This window comes from Nyctereutes procyonoides, unplaced genomic scaffold (genome assembly GCF_905146905.1).
Source record: "Nyctereutes procyonoides isolate TBG_1078 unplaced genomic scaffold, NYPRO_anot_genome, whole genome shotgun sequence".
Lineage (NCBI taxonomy): Eukaryota > Metazoa > Chordata > Mammalia > Carnivora > Canidae > Nyctereutes > Nyctereutes procyonoides.
Window position 1 is genome coordinate 49071755 of NW_026575131.1, and position 19093 is coordinate 49090847.

At 51.5% G+C, this 19093-nt stretch overlaps 1 protein-coding gene across 4 annotated transcripts in view; it reads left to right on the forward strand.

The window, feature by feature from the left end:
- CACNA1A (calcium voltage-gated channel subunit alpha1 A) overlaps nt 1-19093 on the forward strand; it is a 215369-nt gene that overhangs the window by 156678 nt on the left and 39598 nt on the right. For all 4 annotated transcript variants that reach the window (XM_055344578.1, XM_055344577.1, XM_055344576.1 and 1 more), the window contains 7 exons: nt 2021-2080; nt 2761-2867; nt 11885-11984; nt 13692-13852; nt 15288-15425; nt 16970-17171; nt 18472-18636. In XM_055344578.1, coding sequence (XP_055200553.1) covers nt 2021-2080; nt 2761-2867; nt 11885-11984; nt 13692-13852; nt 15288-15425; nt 16970-17171; nt 18472-18636 — 933 coding nt within the window. The remainder of the gene's footprint in view (nt 1-2020; nt 2081-2760; nt 2868-11884; nt 11985-13691; nt 13853-15287; nt 15426-16969; nt 17172-18471; nt 18637-19093) is intronic.

Sequence of the window (19093 nt, forward strand, 5' to 3'; positions counted from 1 at the left end):
GTCAAGGATTGACAGGGGGTGAGATGGTCCCTGGCTTCCCAGAGCTCCCAGAGCACCGGGTCTTTAGTCATGCTCAGCCCTCCACCTCTTAGGCCTCAGGTGCTTTCTCTGCACCCAGATGCTTGCACCTATCTCCCACCCCCCACCTCAGGAAGCCAGCCATCCTGGCCACTCTGGTCCCTGCTGGCCCTTCAAGCACCACACATAATGGGAATGTGAGTTGCAACCACACAGATCACAGAACCATGTTCGTTCCTACAGGGCCCAGTACAATTCCAGCTCCTCGTGCATTCATTCAGCAAACATGTCTTGAGTGCCATCTGTATGCTTGGGCCTGTGTTACGAGCTGGGTGCTACAGGGACAGCCAAACACCCATGCCTTCATGGGGCTGACATCTCGGGTCAAGAACATGGACAATGAGATCACTAATGACTATAACAAATTATAACAACTAGGTTGCAAGAGTGGGTGGTTAGGCTTGTAAGGGAAATAGCAAGCACCGAAAAGTAGGACTTTAAACAGGCAGTAGTAGGGGAAAGGGTCACCGAGAAAGTGATACGTGAGCCAAGTCATAAAGAAGGAGAGAGGGAATCAGGTGGCATGTGGGGTGGACGTAACCTCCTGTGCAAAGGCCCTGAGGTAAAGACACCCAGGATGGCAGGAACAGCGAGAGCAAGCAGATGTAAGAGGAGACGAGGGCAAAGAGGTGACCAGGCGGAGCGTTCAGGGCCCTGGGGGCCACCAGGAGGACTTTGGCTGTTACCTCAAGTAAGATCAGAGCTTACGGAGGATTCTAGAGCAGAGAAGGACCTAACCTGACTCGGGTGCTCACAGGCGTCCCCCTGGTGGTGGGGCTCCATAAATATCAGCTCTTTCCTTTTCTTTTCTTTTTTTCTTTTCTTTTCTTTTCCTTTTTTTTTTTTAAGATTTATTTATTTATTCATGAAAGACACAGAAGCAGAGACACAGGCAGAGGGAGAAGCAGGCTCCCTGCAGGGAGCCCAATGCAGGACTCAATCCCGGGACCAGGATCACACCCTGAGCTAAAGGCAGATGCTCAAACACGGAGCCACCCATGGGGAATCTGATGGAGTCTGCCCCCTGCATTTGTCACCTGCCCGGCCCACCCCTTGGGGGCACCGTCACATGCTCACCCTGAAGTCACGCCAGAGGCGTACCATGACATGCCCTAGAGAGGGGCAGGCCAGTGCTCATCCGGGCAGAAGCCATCCGGCCCTGGCCCCCAGGGCCCCGTGTAAGGCAGAGGGAGGGAAGGGGTGTGGGGAGAAATGCCCCCTGTGTGATGAGGACGTGGCTGCAGAGCTGGTGAGGGAGTTTGACACCTGGTGTCTGGCTTAGAGGGGTGGTGGGGTGGTCGTGTTTAGGAGACCCGACGATTTCCTGACGAATGCCAGCAGGTCAAGGGCATTGGGACGTCAGACTCATCATCAACAGGGATGCACCCCTCCCTGAACTTTCCCAAGACCACCTTCACTTTATATTGAGCTTTGGCCAAATAAAAAAGAAACCCTTCCCACCCCGTAAGCCAACCATCCTGAGTGATTTTGTTAGGATTTTGCTGCCATCTGCTGGACATTTTCTTTTTTTCTTTTTTTCTTTTTTTCTATTTTCTTTTTTAAGATTTTATTCATTTATTCCTGAGACACAGAGAGAAGCAGGCTCCTCACGGGGAGCCCAATGCGGGACTCGATCCTCGGACTGGGATCATGCCCTGAGCCAAAGGCAGATGCCCAACCGCTGAGCCACCCAGGCGTCCCTCTGCTGGACATTTTCATACACAACATACAAATCTGTACTCTGAGACAGGATGGGAGGGGCCCTTGTGCAGTGCACACCCTGCCCAACTGTATGTGACAGCCATGTTTCCTCCTCTGCTTGGAGAGTGTGTTCCGTGGGACTTTACTGGAGACCACACACCCCAGTGCGCCATCACTACGTTCATGGGGACTGCTGGAGCAAGCCAATGACCTGCTGCCCCCTTGCTTTTATCCCCTACAGGTGCTGCGATATTTTGACTACGTTTTTACAGGCGTCTTTACCTTTGAGATGGTGATCAAGGTGAGTGCTGAGAGAGCCAGGGATCCAAGGGAATCTTCACCCTCAAGAGTGCTACCCTGGCGGAGGTGGTTTGCCCAGGGGATTAGAAATGCTTGTTGGGCAGAAGCAAGGACTAGATGGAGTGAGTGAGGAGAGCGAGGAAACGAGGGCAGGGAGATGACAGGGACAAATCCTGCAGGGCCTTGTGGGTCACAGGGAAGACTTTGACTTTGACCCCAAGCAAGGTGGGAGCCATAGAAGGTTCTGAGCAGAGAAGGGACTTGAGGCTCTGGCCTCGTTGGGGAGGACAGACTTGAGGGAGGGGCAGGGTGGGCGAGAGTCCAGAGAACTAGGATTGGGCAGTCATACTGGTCCAGACCAGGCAGAGAATGATGGGGCATGGACCAAGGTGGTGGTGGAGAAAGTGGGTACATTCTTGGAAGGTTTGCTGATGGATTCCATGTGGGGGAATGAGACAAAGAGGAGTCAAGGGGGACCCCAAGGCTTGGACCCGAGAACCAGCAGGTCGGCACTGCCTTTCATGAGGTGGGAGGTACATTGGGCTCCCCCAGGTGCCTCGGGCCACTGTCCCATCCCTCGCCACGTCCCCTCTTCATGCCCCTCCCCCAGAGGCTGGAAAGGAAGGTCCTGCTCCCCAAGGTAGGACGAGGGATCTGAGCACTGTCTCTTCTCACCCCTAGATGATCGACCTGGGGCTCGTCCTGCACCAGGGTGCCTACTTCCGCGACCTCTGGAACATTCTCGACTTCATAGTGGTCAGTGGGGCCCTCGTGGCCTTTGCCTTCACGTAAGTTTCCTCTTGAGGCTTCCACTTGCCTCTCTGCCCCCCCGCCGCCAGCCCGGGGCTGCCCATTGGATCAGGGAACGTGTTCTCAGGGCGTAGAGATGGGGAGAGCGTGCTCTGGGAGGTGGGAGACATCCGCATGCCCCCAGGAAGAGCTTCGACTGGCTTTTGCATGACGTCTGCTGTGCAGGAAGAAGGAGAAGGGCCCCCACCTTCTACCTCCTCACACAGCCACGTCACCGACCCCTTGCTCTGCTGCTTTCAGTAGAATAGCTCCGCTGGGACATCTCATCTTCCTTCTGCTCTACAAGCTCCACCCCAACCGCTGTCTCTGAGAGCCCCTAAAAAAGAAAACCAAGAAGTGAATGTGCATGAGAATTTGGACCCCCCACCCTGTGCCTGAAGGCCCTGTAGACCTGGTGACTCCCTTTGTGTCTTTTACTTCTCCTGGTGGTCCTAGGACTCTCTGCCTCCTCAAAGGCCATGCATCATTGTGTAACTCCAAGATGACAACTGGGTTGTGGGTCGCCATTCCAGGCCATTCCATCCAAGATGGTGCCCAAATTGTGGGGACCCATTCCAAGGTGGCCCCTAAGTTCCAGACAGCATTTTGAGGTGGCACTCAGGGGCTGGGCAGCCACTAGATCTTAGGGCCCTGATGGCAAGCGTAGTGGTACATTCCCCACGTTAGAGAACTTGGAGCAGGTTGAGAAGACCTGACCAGGTCCTAATCCAGGACAGATCTTCTTGGGAACCCTGTCTGTGTCCACTGCAGTGGATCATTCCCAGAAAGGAAAGTCTCAGGGACTCTAACCCACCTCACCCCCATAGTGATAAATCAGAGGCTTCCTTTGTGCCTCTGCCTCTGAGCTGCCTTCTCAGCAGATCTCCAGGGGTTCTCAAATGCCCCCCCCTAACCAAACAATGAAGACTTGGTTTGTCAGTAGGCCAGAGTGGTGGCTCATTTCCAATTTAAGGGCTAACGTGGGCCGCTCAGATTCTTCCCTGGGAACACAATGAGGTCAAGTTGTGTCAGAACAGCAAGAAACTCCAGGGTTCTAGATGCTTCCAAGCTGGTGGAGAGGTACCATAAGGGTCAGGGGGTTGATTATATTTCTGACTCTGGCCAGACATCCCACTCCCTTTTCCTTTTATCTTCTACTTTCTTTTCCTCTTTCTATGTCTGCTCTCCTTCCACCTTGTCTCCTTCCTTTCTCCTTCCTCACTCCTTTCTTCTCTCTCCCCCTCTCACTTTCCCTATTTTAAAGGATTACTTGTGGGCAGCCCCCTGTGGTGCAGTGGTTTAGCGCCACCTGCAGCCCAGGGCATGATCCTGGAGATCCTGGATCGAGTCCCACGTCAGGCTCTCTGCATGGAGCCTGCTTCTCCCTCTGCCTGTGTCTCTGCCTCTCTCTCTCTCTCTCTCTCTCTCTCTCGCTCTGTGTGTGTGTGTCTCTATGAATAAATAAATAAAATCTTTAAAAAATAAAAATTAAAAAATTAAATGATTACTTGTTTAAGTATGAGAGCAGTGGAAGACACTCTAAAAAACCCCAAAACTTTGGCTTTGTGATTAAGGTGTTCTGAAATTTTAAGAAATGAAGTGAGTAAAGTGCAGAGTGAATTAGAGGGAAAAGATTGCCACAGATGAGACAAAGAATTGATGGCCTCCATATATAAAAAGTAATTACAAATCAATAAGAAAGCTGAAACTCAATAGGTAAATGGACAAGAGATATAAACAGAAATTTTGCAGAATACTAACAACTAATAAAAATGGGAGGGGGGAATCAGCCCCCTTGGAATTCAGAGAAATGCAAAAGACAAATAAGATACAATTTGTTTCCTACCAAGATAGCACCAGTTTCTTCCAAAAAGATTTTTAAAGTGTATATGGCAGTGTCATGAAATACGCTCCTCCCTCCCTCCATGAGCTATTTGTGTGATGCCTACAAGGTGTCTGGTAGGCACCAAGCTAGGTCCTGAGAAAATTTCAACTCTGAAGAGCCAAAACGTTTTACAACCCTCAGCCTGGAGTGAATCCATCCCCTCTGGAAATAGTCTACGTGTGTCTCTACCCCTGTTTGTCTCTGTTTCTGTCCCAAATCTCCTTCCCTCCCTGGCTTCTGTTTCTTTTTCCTTCTTTCTCTGTCCTTTTTTTTTTCTCTTCTTCCCTCTGACTGCTTTTCCTTCTCTTTCTCCTTTTCCTTCCCTCTCTGTGGATGTCTCTCTGTCTCTGTCCCTCTGTCTGGCTCATATCCTCTTTCCTCTCCCTTCTCTCTCTCTCTGTCTGTATCTCTCTCTTTCTCTTTCTCTTTCTCTCTCCCTCCTCCGACCCTGGCCCTTATCTTTTGGTGATATGGGCCTGACCATCTGCCTAACATGGCCTGTGTGGCCTAAAGAATGTGGACACTCGGCCACGTGCTCTTGCATCAGGAGACCCAGTCCCCACCTTGCTCTGACCAGTGGTGGTCTCTGCGATGAGGAGGGGCAAGCTCTGGCAGGCATGTCGCCCATCCTTGCTCAGGCCTTCCAGGATTATGTCTTCCCAGCAGCCCCCCCACAAGTCTCCTAGGGCTCAGGAGGTGATGGGTCAGAGGGGGACCCTGTCGGCCACATGCCTCCATACACACATAGCCTTTGCCAGCTAGGCCCAGGGTGGTGGGTCTTGCCCTCTGTGGTCCCCACTGGGTATAGAACAAAAGTGGGCCTGCACCCCATCAGCTCACCCTTGGCCTTGGCAATTTCCTCCCAGACCTCTTTTGGAGCCAACATGGTTCAGTGAAGAAGAGGGGGGCCCCCACTGTTGCCCAGCCTCACCTCTGTCCCCCAATTTGACCTCACAATTTGGGGAAGGAGTAGCCTCCAAAAGACTTGGGACTTTCAACCGTAGAACTTTTGCCATAATGAGCTATAGTTTACAATATGCTGTTTCTAGGATCCCTGGAGCTACAATTAGGCTCTACTTTAAGCAAACAATTCGTGAAATCAAAATTATTTTTCAACCAAAAATCAATCAGCAGGATGATTCTTTGTGTTGCAAAAGAATCTGCTAGAGGGAGCTGATTTTTTTTTGAATTTTCATTTTATATATGAAATTATACAAGGGCATTCAAAATGAGCCTACAACTCACAAAAATTTGGCAGCATATTTGTAGTCACTCTTTTATACTGCTTCTATGAAGTTGCTACAGGCATAAAGCCAGCCAGCCCGTGACCTTGAAAATCCCTGTTTTGAATGTTTTTGGGTTGGTTTTTTTTTTTTTTTTTTTTCAATTCCTATGCAAGGAAAAGGTTCCAGGCTGGGATTTAAGGACATCATTTCAGCCTCGATGGCCTCATAGATCTTACAGGAATTTGGGGGGGGGGCGGTTAGAATTTGCCAGTGGGATCCTAACAAGTGCCAGCAGCTCTCAGGGTATTTTAAAAGAGCTGACAGCCGTGAGAACACCTTTAGATGACGGTCATAGGAATAGGAGAGGTAGATCCTGAGAATCCCTGCCACACCCTCCCTGTCTTGCTGCAAAGAATCCGTCTGATGCTCCCATCTCTCCTTCAAGGCAGGGCTGCAGGCCTAGCACAACTGGCCGAGCACCTTGATCAAGCCACTCCTGCATGCCCGGGGCTAATCTGCCAAAAAGCCAGAGGAGGAGCCCCTGAGCTGCAACTTTTCTCCCCAGAAAAGTTTCAGAATCCTGCCCCCTGGCTGCAGGGTTCTGGCCTCTTTTGCCTGAGAATGCTTCTTGCCCAAAAAAACTTTGCTTACTGTCTTTCCATGTTGGATGTCATATTGGCAGGAATGGGGGATTCTCTGAGGGTCTCAGCCTGAGTACCCAACCCCAGAGTCCTTTGCTTCTTTCCTTTCTGGTCTTTTAGCTCAATTTATCTGTCCTGTGCCCACCTCTTCATAGATGAAGCTAAAAGCTCCAAGAGGTGTTAGATTAGTCTTAACTGCTTTAGAAAGAGGCTCCTGCAATTCTATCTGGTTTGTCTCTTATGTGTAAGTCCCTTAGCCTCCCTGTGCCTCAGTTTCCCCATTAAATAGAAAAACAACTTGGTGTTAACAGTGACAGCTTCCACATATTCAGTTCTCACCAACAACCTCCTGTGGGCAGTTGTCTCATCGTCCCCATTTTGTAGATGAGGAAATTGAGGCCCAGGGGGATTGAGAAGGGAAGCGAATCTGGCAGGGTCACTAAGGTGATCGGCCGTCCGATTCAGGGTCGCTGCCCATCTCCCAGCCCCGAACATGGAAGCTTTCACAAACCAGCAGAAGGACGCCTGACAGCTTAGCCCGCCTGGGTTCCTCAAAAGCCAGGGGACGGGGGCACGAGGCTGCTCCCTTCTTTGTTGAAAGAAATCTTTCTGTTTTGGCCTTTTGGGGTGGAGGCGAGGATTCTGCATCAGTGCTATGATCGTGGCCCCGTCTCGGATGTGGGAAAACTATCCCTGTGGTCCTCCAAGGGATGTGTCGAAGCTCTGCTAACGGGTTTCTGCCCCTCCTGCACCTCACCCAGATCTGTGTGTGTGTGCGTGTCCCGCTCCTTCCACTGACTGTGCGCCATGTCCATGCGACCACCATTAACACACCATCTCATGAGCCATCACACATGATATCACGCTCTGTGCCCATGCATTGGGGCGGCCAACTGACATTTCTCAGCAGCTGGTGGATCCTGCCCTCACTGCCAAGAGTCCATCTGGCGCTGCCACTCCTCCCTCAAGGCAGGCCAGCACAGCTGACAGACGCCTTGATCAAGCCTCTCCTGCATGCTCGGGAGCCCAACTGCCAGGAAGCCAAAGAAGGAGCCCTCAGGCTACCACATTTTTAATCCCATCCTCAAAACAGCCCCTGCACTGAAGGCGTTTTCTTTTTTCTTATGTGTGATAAAATGGAAAGAAGATTTGAGTGCAAGACACACGAACTGGGGTTTGAATCTCAGCCTGCCACTTCCTAGCTGTGTGACCTTGGGCAGGTCACTCTCCCTCTCTGGGCCTCAGCTTCCTCATCTGGAAAACAGGCATGATGGTGCCACCTTCCCACAGGCAACCATGGTGACATTCAGAAGACTCACATTTTACACCCAAAGGTAGCGGGTCAGGGAGAAATCACTGTCACTGAGAGATCTGTCAACAATCACAGAGGAGAATCTACGTGAGTCTAAGTGTGCAATAATTCCTAGATACATTGAGCTTTGAGAACCACTAAGATAAAAAGGTAGAGGGGAGAAAAAATCCAACGGGAATATTTGTAGACATTTAAACCATTCTGTTTTCATTTTTTTAATTCTGTTTTTTTTTAAGATTTTATTTGTTCATGAGAGACACGGACAGAGAGGCAGAGACATAGAAAGAGGGAGAAGCGGGCTCCCCACATGGAGGATCCCAGGATCACGCCCTGAGCCGAAGGCAGACGCCCAGCCGCTGAGCCACCCAGGTGCCCCTAAACCATTCTGTTTTTAGAAATACTAACTTTGAAAGAGGCAGCAGGTGGGAAGTCCTGGAGTGTACCTGCCGGCAGCAGGGCCTCCCCTCTCTGATGGCAGCCGGGTTTCTCCGGCCTTCACCTCCTCCAGCTGTGGTTGGAGAGTCGTAGTGACACCAAGCCTGACTCCAAAGTTGAGCTGCGTGAGGCTTTGTGCCAGATGCCAAGAGCTCGTCTCAGGACTCCCGGGAGCTGCCTCTAACTACACCCCAAATCGGAGCTCTTTGCTAACCTCCCTCTGCTTCCTGACTCAGGGGGTAAAGCCAAGGCCATAGCTACCACGCACGAAGCATCAGAATCCCCCAGGTCTGTTTCATAGATGAGGATGACAGTTAGGGGCAGAGCTGAGATTCAAGCCCCGGCGCCCCCACTCCAAAAGCTCACGACTCTCGAGCCATTCTAAAACCTCCCAGCCCCAGAACCTCTGGAGAAAAAGGATTTCTCCAGCTCTTGGCAGTGACCTTCAGTGGCGAGTTCGCCTTTGGTAACTGGTGACTTTCTGGCTGTCCTGCTACTTGGAAATTTGGCTTTCTTGGTGCTGTTGGGCAGTGCCGGGAGCCTGCCGAGGGCAGGGGACCGAACGGGGGCTTCCAGATGGAAGGATGGACGTCGGCCAGAGCCGCAAGCCTGAGGCTGCCCTCCTGGTGCCCAGGCGGGGCAAGGGGGCTCTCAGGTGTGCGTGTGTGTATGTGTGTGTTCTGTGTTCTTTCTTCTGAGGCCGCTTACGATCTGTCTCTCCTTCCGACGCCACCTCACCAGGAGCAGTACACGGTAAAGTTTTCTCTCTCTGTCTCTCCTTTCCTTCTCTCTCTCTCTTTCTCTCTCTTTCATTTTGTCTCTCGTTTTCCGTGCCCTGGTGCAGCTGTGTTGGTTCTGGGCCGGTTTCCATGGCCTTTTGTCCTTACTGCCATCCTGTTGCTTGCAGCGACCAGAGCCCCCCTTAGTTTCTCCTCAGGGAGAAGGAGCCCTAAGGGGTCTGGGCCACTGCTCCCACCATGACCCACCATTAGTCCAGTTCTTGGCAGAGAATAGAAAGGACATGGGGGAGCGGGGCCTCTCCGGGATCTGATTTCAACAAGCAGACAAGCATGGGGGGGTTGGTTACCAGAGGAGTAAGCGTGTCCAGACCCCAACATGGGAGAAGGGTTGTCAGTCCACACAACCAGGACTTGGGCTCTGGGAGGAAAAAGTATAGCCTCCCGAGGAGCATCTACACTTTCAGCAAAGTGGTTCAAAATCGGGTTGTTTTCTGTGAGAACTCCTGGATCAAGCTGCTCCTGCATGCTCAGTACCCAAACTGCCAGGAACACTCCTCAATGCCTCAGTAAAAAAGGTTATTTCTCAGCCTCACCCAAGGGCGAAGTACATCCTGGGAGAGGGGCTGCCGCAGGGGCAGGCCAGGGAGTCCTTTTCAGAGGAGTAGATGTGCCCATGGGAGGCACGTTTCCCAATGTCAGCCATTCAGCCCTTCAGGATTGTACCCGTTTCCACATACAAGCTAGATGTCCATTTGCTTGACATTTTTTTCCACCAGCACATAGTCTAAACTTCACTTCAGTTTTGCTGGGAAACTAGATCATCCCTGTACAGCCGGTATTGTTAGCCTCAGACAGAACCACAGCTGGAAAGGTGAATCCCACAGGAGTGAAACAGTGGCATTGTGGCTTGTCACACTCAAGCCGGGTGCTAGGATTCAAGAGAAATTAGTGAGTGCTGGGAAAGCATTAAAGACCTCCTAGCACATCTCGGAGACTTCCACTCTTACTAAAGCAAAAGGCCTGAAAGATTCTTGAAGAAGAAATAGCTGGTTTCCCTGTGTGATCCACTTATTTAATTGTGTCCCTGTTCTGCCTCAGATTATCCCAGTGACTCTCTTGATGTGCGTTGCACACTTCAGGGGCACAGCCTTGAGATAACAATGATGACTTTGGCTCTAAAAAGGGAAAAACATGTTCCAGCTGAATTCTGGAGCACAGCTGTGCCCTGCAGGCTAACGTCCAGTCCCCCCCCCCCTTTATTCCCTGAAAAATGAGAGGAAGGAAATCTAAAATAAGGGACGTGGTGTGCCCAGATATCCCGACACACCACGGTGGGGGTCCCCGGGATGGCTCTACTATGCATGACCCACGAGGTAACTGTAGGGAGATGTTTGCTGGGGGACCCTCAAAGAACTCTGGGATCTGGATCTGTTCATGCACATCCTGAGACCACACACCAGGTGCACGGCGAGGCTGGGACGAGAACCAGGATTAAAGGGAAAATGGACACATCAAGGAATAAATCACAGCTTAAGCCTTTGAGGGGTTTTCCCGAACCCCTCGGGTCTAAAGCCTGAAGCCAAAAACGGAACCAAAGATGATTGTGGAACAGCAGTAGGGGCCAGTTGAACCCACCGGCAATCAGGGCAGGCTGCCAGATAAAGGAGCGTTTAGCGTGGTGTTGGGGGCTGCATGGTCCTGGGAGTGAAGAGGTGGAGGAAAGGCATTTCCAGCAGCAGGAACAGAATGTGCAAAAGCAGAGGGAGGCAAGAGCATGTGGCTGGGATTTGGTGTGTGTAGGAGACGGTGGGAATGCAAAGGTAAAGGTAAGTCGGGCTGGATTTCGAGGAGCCTTGAGTGCCGTACCAGAAGTTCTCATGTCTAGGGATTCAGATGCTCCAGAAGGATTCTGAGGAGAGTGACGTGGTCATTGGCTTGGACCACTGTGTGCAGAAAAGGTGGAAGGAGAGACAGGGAGTGGGGGGAAGCCGGGAAATGGGTAATGAGAGTCCAGCATGAGACAGTGGCCAGGGATGTTGATGGAGAGGAGAGGAGGGTAACCGGTTGGGGTCAGAGGATAGGAAGCTGAACGTGACACTTGGGTTTCTGACTTGGGCAACTCGGGGCAGGGGGTGAGTTCTATTAACCACAAGCCTCTGATGGCTGCACCCAGTATCCTCCTCTGGGGGTCCTTGGCCAAGGGTAGTGTGGCATCTGCAGGGGTTGTATGGCTAAGGATTAGGTCCAGTAGACCCTGGACTGAACCTCTATGCAGCTCTCTGGAAAGATGGGCTAAGAGACCATGGCAGAGGTTCAACATGGGCATCTGATATCCTGGTTCTTTCCTCTCGGGTGGGCCCAGGGAGTACTGGGGGAGGGCCACGTTAAGTATCTCCTGAATCCTGTTGGAAGCGGGGGTGAGGAATGCCATTTTCTAAGAGCCCACCAAGACCACCTCCAATGAGCGTAAGGGCAGCCAGGTCCCCTCTTTCTGGGTCTGAGGGCCACCCCCTGAAGGTACTCAACCCAGCCAAGTGGCAGAGGGCCCTTAAATCCTGCCACCAGAACCACCGAAGTCCATCTTCTGACTACCTCTTGAGCCCAAACACAGCAGGGGTGCTGACCACTCTTCCCCAGCAAGGGCAGGACTATGCCAGGCTCACCCCAGACTTTTAGGCCTGAGAGGGTGGAGTCACACAGAGTTGTGGGCCACCTACCACCCAGACTGACTTCTGCTCCCTGTCTTCCCCTCTCCGCACCCTAACATCCCTCCACAGTGGCAATAGCAAAGGAAAGGACATCAACACAATCAAATCCCTCCGAGTCCTCCGGGTGCTACGACCTCTTAAAACCATCAAGCGGTTGCCAAAGCTCAAGGTGAGACGGGGGCGTGTGGGAGGCCTGTCAGGGTTGCCATGTACAGTTGGACAGGTTGCACACTGCTCAAGGATACTACATTGACAGGGGTGCTGATAACATCACATCCGTCATCTATGGATATATTCATTATTACAACTTTCCAGCAGATGGCAGTAAGGGAGTTGATCTAAGAAAATCTGTATTATGACAGCTTTCCATTAGATGAAATGTCTTAAGGTTGGGATCCCTTTTTTCCTGATTCACAGGAGGACATCATATGGATAAAATAGGGCACAGCCCTAATGTGGGCAGCAGGAAACTAGGTTTCTGGTCCCACATAACTTTTAACTTTTCACCAACCTGTTCTAGGCTCTGTTATCTCTCATGCCAAAGTAGCATGAACCAGCATTTCCCAAAGCTTGTCATTCAGGAGAAACAGGAGAAAAGAGAAGGAAATGCAACCTAGTCATTCAAACACACCTTTTCAACTGATGCTCCACCTGAGGGCCAGCTGTACTATTTCCTACTTACCATTAAAGTCATCACTTTTTTTTTTAATTTAACTGAACTAAAAGCAAATTCTACGCCAAGGTTCCCAAGGTGGAAAACCAGAACCCAATGCTAATAGAAGGTAAAACTAAATACATTCCCCCCAAATAAGATACCATTATTAAAATATAGCCAAGGAAGATTGCCTGAAAAAGGCTTTGGACATGGGTGCTTACTCTTTCCGGGATGAAAAGGAAGAGTTTTGGGGTTAGGTGTTAACAGAGTAGTAACTGAGCAAGACTTTCTCTTTCGCTCAAAAGGAACGAAGGGAAGGGTGCAAAGTGAATAACTCTGTTACTGTGTAATTCAGCACTGCTTCGCATTGGGTGCCTGCGGGACCTAAAGGAATGTTAGCGGTCACCTGGGTGTGCCGCTCCCCCATGACTCTGGCTCTGTCACTCACCGATACGTGGCTGTCTTGGACATGAAAGCTTGCTGCATTGAAATACATGGAAGTCCAGCCATATTCAGTGCTGGGGTTCCTCACCCTCTGCTGGGTGGCAGCCCCCTTCCAAAGCCCCTGTGAAAGCTGTGCACCCTCTTCCCCCACCCCGAGGGGGGGGTTGGAAATACAGAGCTAGCCTGAAATTCCAGTACATTCGAGGAGACTTGCCTGCCTGTGGTTGGGACCCACCGTGGTTGGAAGCAGAACAGTTGGGAGACGTTGCAGGCCGGGACCCCTGCCTTCTTGGGGAGATGGTGGAAAGATTCCGTGTCACCCAGGGCCAGAATCTGGGTGCATAAAGTTGTCTCTCAAAACCACAAAGCCCCCTCCTGCTCACTGGGCAGAAGTGAGGGAGAGCATACCTCCAGATGGAGGGGGACAAGGGGACGCATGAGGCAGGGACACAGAATTAACAGGCAACTACTTCTCTAGGGAGGCCCTTTCCTCCTGCCCTCAAGAGTTGTGCATGTGTCTTAGGCTCCCAGAAGTGGTCCCATTTCCTCCGGGGGGTTAATACGAGGTTTTAGAGGCAAAGAAACTCAGAATTGAGTCCAGCCCCAGCACTGACTTCCCAGAACTACGTGGCCTTAGCCACATGACTCGGCCCATGGCCTTGACCATGAAATGGGACATTGGCAACACGTTGGTATCACAGGCTGCTGGAGACGGGTCACAGGCGGGCCCCCAGCCCCTCACGCCCTCTCTCAACTCCACCTGCCTCTCCCCCGCAGGCCGTGTTCGACTGTGTGGTGAACTCACTCAAGAACGTCTTCAACATCCTCATCGTCTACATGCTGTTCATGTTCATCTTCGCCGTGGTGGCCGTGCAGCTCTTCAAGGGAAAGTTCTTCCACTGCACCGATGAGTCCAAGGAGTTCGAGAAAGACTGCCGGTGGGTCTCTGCTCTCCTCAGAGTCCCCCACGGGGGCTGGTAGCAGCGGAGGTGGCCAGTAGTGCCACTTGGTGCATCGCTTCTGTCCTCGCCTTTGTCAAATGGGGATATGAATACACACCCACGTTCCCTTATCTTTTTTTTTAAGATTTTATTTATTTATTCGTGAGAGACACAAAGAGAGAGAGAGAGAGGCAGAGACACAGGCAGAGGGAGAAGCAGGCTCCATGCAGGGAGCCCGATGTGGGACTTGATCCCGGGACTCCAGGATCACACCCTGAGACGAAGGCAGTCGCTGAGCCGCTGAGCCACTCAGGCGTCCCACACCCACGTTCCCTTATCTTAAAACCACTACCAGCAGATGCGTTTCAAAGTTCAGAATATTTTGCGATTTTAGAAAAATCATATAGGGCCCGTTCTACATAGGACATCACACCCTCAGCTGAACCTGAGGCATTCCTGTAATCAAACCGTTTTAACTGGTATTCTGCTGGGAAACATGCAACTGTTTACACCAAATGGCACAGATAACAAGTAGGAAGAGCCTCGTTCATGTCCGGTCAGGTCAGGTTTCGTTGCCAGACGAATTAGATCAGAGATGGACAAAGTTTGTCTGCCTGGGGCCGGAGGATGGGTACTCTTGCCTTTATGGGGCCTGCAGCCCCTGTCTCCTGTGCCATTGTAACTCCAAACAGCCAGAACGGAAACAAACGGGCGTGTCTGTGTCCTTATTTCTAGAAATGAAAATGTGAATGTCAAGTAAATTTAATTTGTCATGAATGCATCCCTTTGATTTGTTTTCGACCACTTAGAAACGTAGAAACCTGTTGTTGGTTTGTGGGCCATAAACAGGTGCAAATTTGGTCTGTGGGTCATTACATGCCACCCCCCCCCCTGCCCCGAGTAAAGAGGAAAATGTTTGGTTTTCAGAACCTTCTAGATTTTGGAGCTGTGGATGAGAAGTTTGTCAGCCTGTAGTTATTTTGGTGGCTATGGCCTGACATTGGAAAGACCCCAGACACTTGGCCACATGTCTGGGGCTAAGCCTCGTGTCCTGCCCTGAAAAGAAGCAGCAGCCGCCCCCCTCTTCCACCCGCCCACCCCACCTTGGCCTGATGATCCAGAGATGTTTCTCTCTCTCTCTCTCCTCTCAACCCCCCAAAGCTCCCACCTGCAGGACTAGAAATTTTCATGTTAGAAGAGTGCTTGGTCCTGAGTCAGGCCTCGTGTAAAGATTTGTCTCCGAGTTGGATGCGCATGTGGAGACACAGGCGGCGGGGGGGGGGGGGGGGGGGGGGGGGGCCTGCTGCTTCCTGGGCTGAGGGATACAGTGTGGGCTGGTGGGGGCCCCTCTTCCTCCTCCTCCTAATCTCCAATTGCCAAAGATGAGTGTCCTCTTCCTCTGTTCACTAATGGCCCCGATTTTCTGTGGCAGCGGCAAGTACCTCCTCTATGAGAAGAACGAGGTGAAGGCTCGGGACAGGCAGTGGAAGAAGTATGAGTTCCATTATGACAACGTGCTGTGGGCTCTGCTGACTCTCTTCACCGTGTCCACAGGAGAAGGCTGGCCACAGTAAGTGGCCCGTCAGAAAGCCCCACGGAGGAGTCAGGGGACCCAGGGAACAGGATGGGGAAGGGTCCGAGAGCCCAGTGCTGAGACAGGCCTGGACGAAGAGGGGTTTGCTCCTGGCTTCCCGAGGTGGAGACCCTGCTAGGCGCATGAGGGGTTGTCCAGCAGCCTGTACGTGCTGGGGCAGAAATCCAGCCCTCAGTTCGCCAGACCCTGAGCCTCAGAACGGGCAAGTGCTTCGAATTTGCAGGAAGACTCCACAGACACAGGCGATCACATCCTCTTAACCCTTCCTGTGCTGATGAGCACAGATCTCCAAGACCAGGGTGTGGACATGACATTTTCTGAGTCCCTTTGACTCGCCGAGAGTAAGGTCAGGGCTAGGGTGAGGCTGAATCGTGCAAGTCCGGTTTTTACTTAAACTGTCTTTACTTAAAATGTTAATTTTTTTCATTATGGGTTTTTTGTTGTTGTTATTGGTTTTGGATTCGTTTTTGGTTTTTTGTTTTTGTTTTTTGGCATTCGTTGTGATTTGTTTAAATCCATTTCTCTTGACAACTGAGAGGTTTGGCACCTCCTTGATTTATGTCCAAGGCAAGTGCCTCACTCTCCTCACCCTAGTCCCGGTCCTCCTCCCAGAGGTCTCAGAAATGCAAGTGTATGCCCTCAGCATCCTCGCCTCCCTCCTTCTGCTCTCAGGAAACACACCAACCCTCAAGTGCCTTTCCACCCACCCCCCACCACACACACACACACACACACACTTAGTACCCATTTAGAAGAGGCCAGTGCTAGCCCAGACGGCACCTTTGAGCGAATTTTTTAGACAGCCCTTCCTCGACAGACTTCACTTCCATCTGTCAGAAAAATCATTGCAATATACTTAATGATTTTGTTCAAATGAGGTACCTCATGGCCACCTGCCCAAAAGTTGTCATCATAAATATACAAATCTATCATGTCTGCGGTATGAATGGCACCTCTTAGATGCAGAACCCTTGAGCAGTGCACAATGTGTGCAACTGTTCAGAGCAGCTATACACATGCACACTCCCATGTCCATCCCTACTACCCCTCCTCAGCTCCCACTACCACCTATGCTTAAATGCCCCCCACACGCCAATAATCTGCCTCCATGACCCCATACACCCTCCCATCCATCACCACCAACCTGGTTTCCCATCCCAACTTGGCCAGGCCCTAGTGGGTGAACTTCAGCAAGTCACTTTAACTTGGTAAACCTCGATTTCCTCGTGTGCAAAATGGGGCCCGTGATAACCTCCCTGAGAAGGTGGCCAAGAAAATGAATAAAATCACATCCAGCCCCTGATAGCCCTCAATACATGGTGGTAGAGGTAAATGACCCTGTTGCTAGCACTTCCCACAGACAGAGAAGCTGGGAAGGCTTCTGGCTTCACAAAGTAACCACAGCAGTCAGAGTCAGAAAACAGTGACTATTTTCATTTCTTTGCTGTTTTCTCTTACTATCCCCCTCCATTCCCGTGACCTGTCCCACATTTCCCCTCTACCCACCCCGCTCCTCACAGGGTCCTCAAGCACTCTGTGGATGCCACCTTCGAGAACCAAGGCCCCAGCCCCGGGTACCGCATGGAGATGTCCATCTTCTATGTCGTCTACTTCGTGGTCTTCCCCTTCTTCTTCGTCAACATCTTCGTGGCCTTGATCATCATCACCTTCCAGGAGCAGGGGGATAAGATGATGGAGGAATACAGCCTGGAGAAAAATGAGGTGCCACTTCCCGGTTTTTAAAGATTGACAAAACCACCACCACACGCACACGTGTGCTCATGCGCACACACATGCACACCCAGGAAATGGCTTTTGGGGGCATCTGGGGAGGGCACAGCAGCATTGTCCAGGGAGAATTCATTCTGCAGGGCAACCCTTCATGGGGTTCCGGTAGAAAAACACACCAACCCAAGGTGTCTGTATCAGTCAGTTTGGACTGGGCTATGCCCCAGTAACAAGCAGCTCCAGAATCTCAGTGCCAGGAATCCACAAAGAGGTTGATTGATTTCTTGCTCAACACCACATGACCAGGTGGCTCTGGTCCCCATCATCTTTATTCTGGTTCCTCTCTGAAACACTTCGGATCAAGAAGAGAAAATGCTGGGATGCCTGGGTGGCTTAGTGGTTGAGCATCTGCCTTTGGCTCAGGTCATGATCTCGGGGTCATGGGATCGAGTCCCACATCAGGCTCTCTGTGGGGAGCCTGCTTCTCCTTCTGCCTGTGTCTCTGCCTCTCTCTCTCGGTGTCTCTCATGAATAAATAAATAAAATATTTTTTAAAAAGAAGAAGAGGACAATGGCAGACCATGGGCAATTTTTGTGATCTGTGCCCAGAAGTGACACAAGTCACTTGTGTCCACGACTCACTAACCAGAGCAAGTCACACATCTATGTCTGATGTTAGTGGGGTGAGGAAGCATAATCTCCCCGAGGGCGGGGTGGTGAATATCTATGAATGAAAATCCTGTCCTCCGGAGAGTATAGACATGGCCCTTTGCCCTTCTAGAATCATCCAAACTAGGTGGAGGACCCAGAATGCATCCTCCCTCTGCTCTTCTGGTCCCTAAGACTAAATAGCCATTATTCCTCCCTCCCTCAAAAAGAAGGAGGAAAAGAAGCAAAGTATTCAGTAGGAAAGAATGGATAGACTTCAAAGCCAGACTTTGGCTTAAGTTCAGGTTTGAGCCAGTTGGCAGCTGTGCAGCCTCAGGCGAGTGGTTTAACTTCTCTGAGCCTGTTTTCCTCCCCTGCAAATTAGGATTACTGATAGTACCCACTTCCCGTGTTTGCTAAGAGGATTCAGAGAGATAACGGGACATGCCAGTGCGAGATCTAGCAGATGATGCCATAGCCGTTGGCAGAAGAAAGTGGCTGTGGGGAAGAGCTTATGGGAGTGAGGAATCCGGGCTGGCGGCAGACTCAAGCAGATGTGCCGGAGAGCCTTGGCCAGTTCGATGGGGAGGGTCCAGCCGCCTCTGTCCTGCCTCTGGCCCTCACACCCCCTGCCTCTCTCCCGCAGAGAGCCTGCATCGACTTTGCCATCAGTGCCAAGCCGCTGACTCGACACATGCCCCAGAACAAGCAGAGCTTCCAGTACCGCATGTGGCAGTTCGTGGTATCTCCACCTTTCGAGTACACCATCATGGCCATGATTGCTCTCAACACCATCGTTCTCATGATGAAGGTGAGCCCCCAGCCCTGCCTCCCCACCGCTGCGCACCTGCCCCTCACACTCAGACCCACCCTCCTCTGGCCAAAGGGAGATATGCCTGCAAGTCTCCCACGCATATCACACTGTGTTGCCACCGAGCCTCTGCTCTGGCTGTTCCCTCCACCTGGCAAATGGTTCCTGACCTCCCATGACCGCCCAAGGCACTCACCTTTGCAGACACCCCATCGGTGATCCCACATGCCGTAATATCAGCATCGATTGCCTGATGGTCACACCCCATAGCCTGTGAGCTCCAAGGGCCCTGGCAAGTCCTGGTCACCCCTGAGTTCCTGGGGTTCAGTGAATCCTTGGCTCACAGGGAACAGGAGGCCTTCCATAAATGTTCAGTGGATGAATTAAGGAAGAGAGGGCAGGTGGGGACCTTGCAACCTTTGGGGCCACAGAGCCTCTTCAGGGTGAAAAGTCAGAA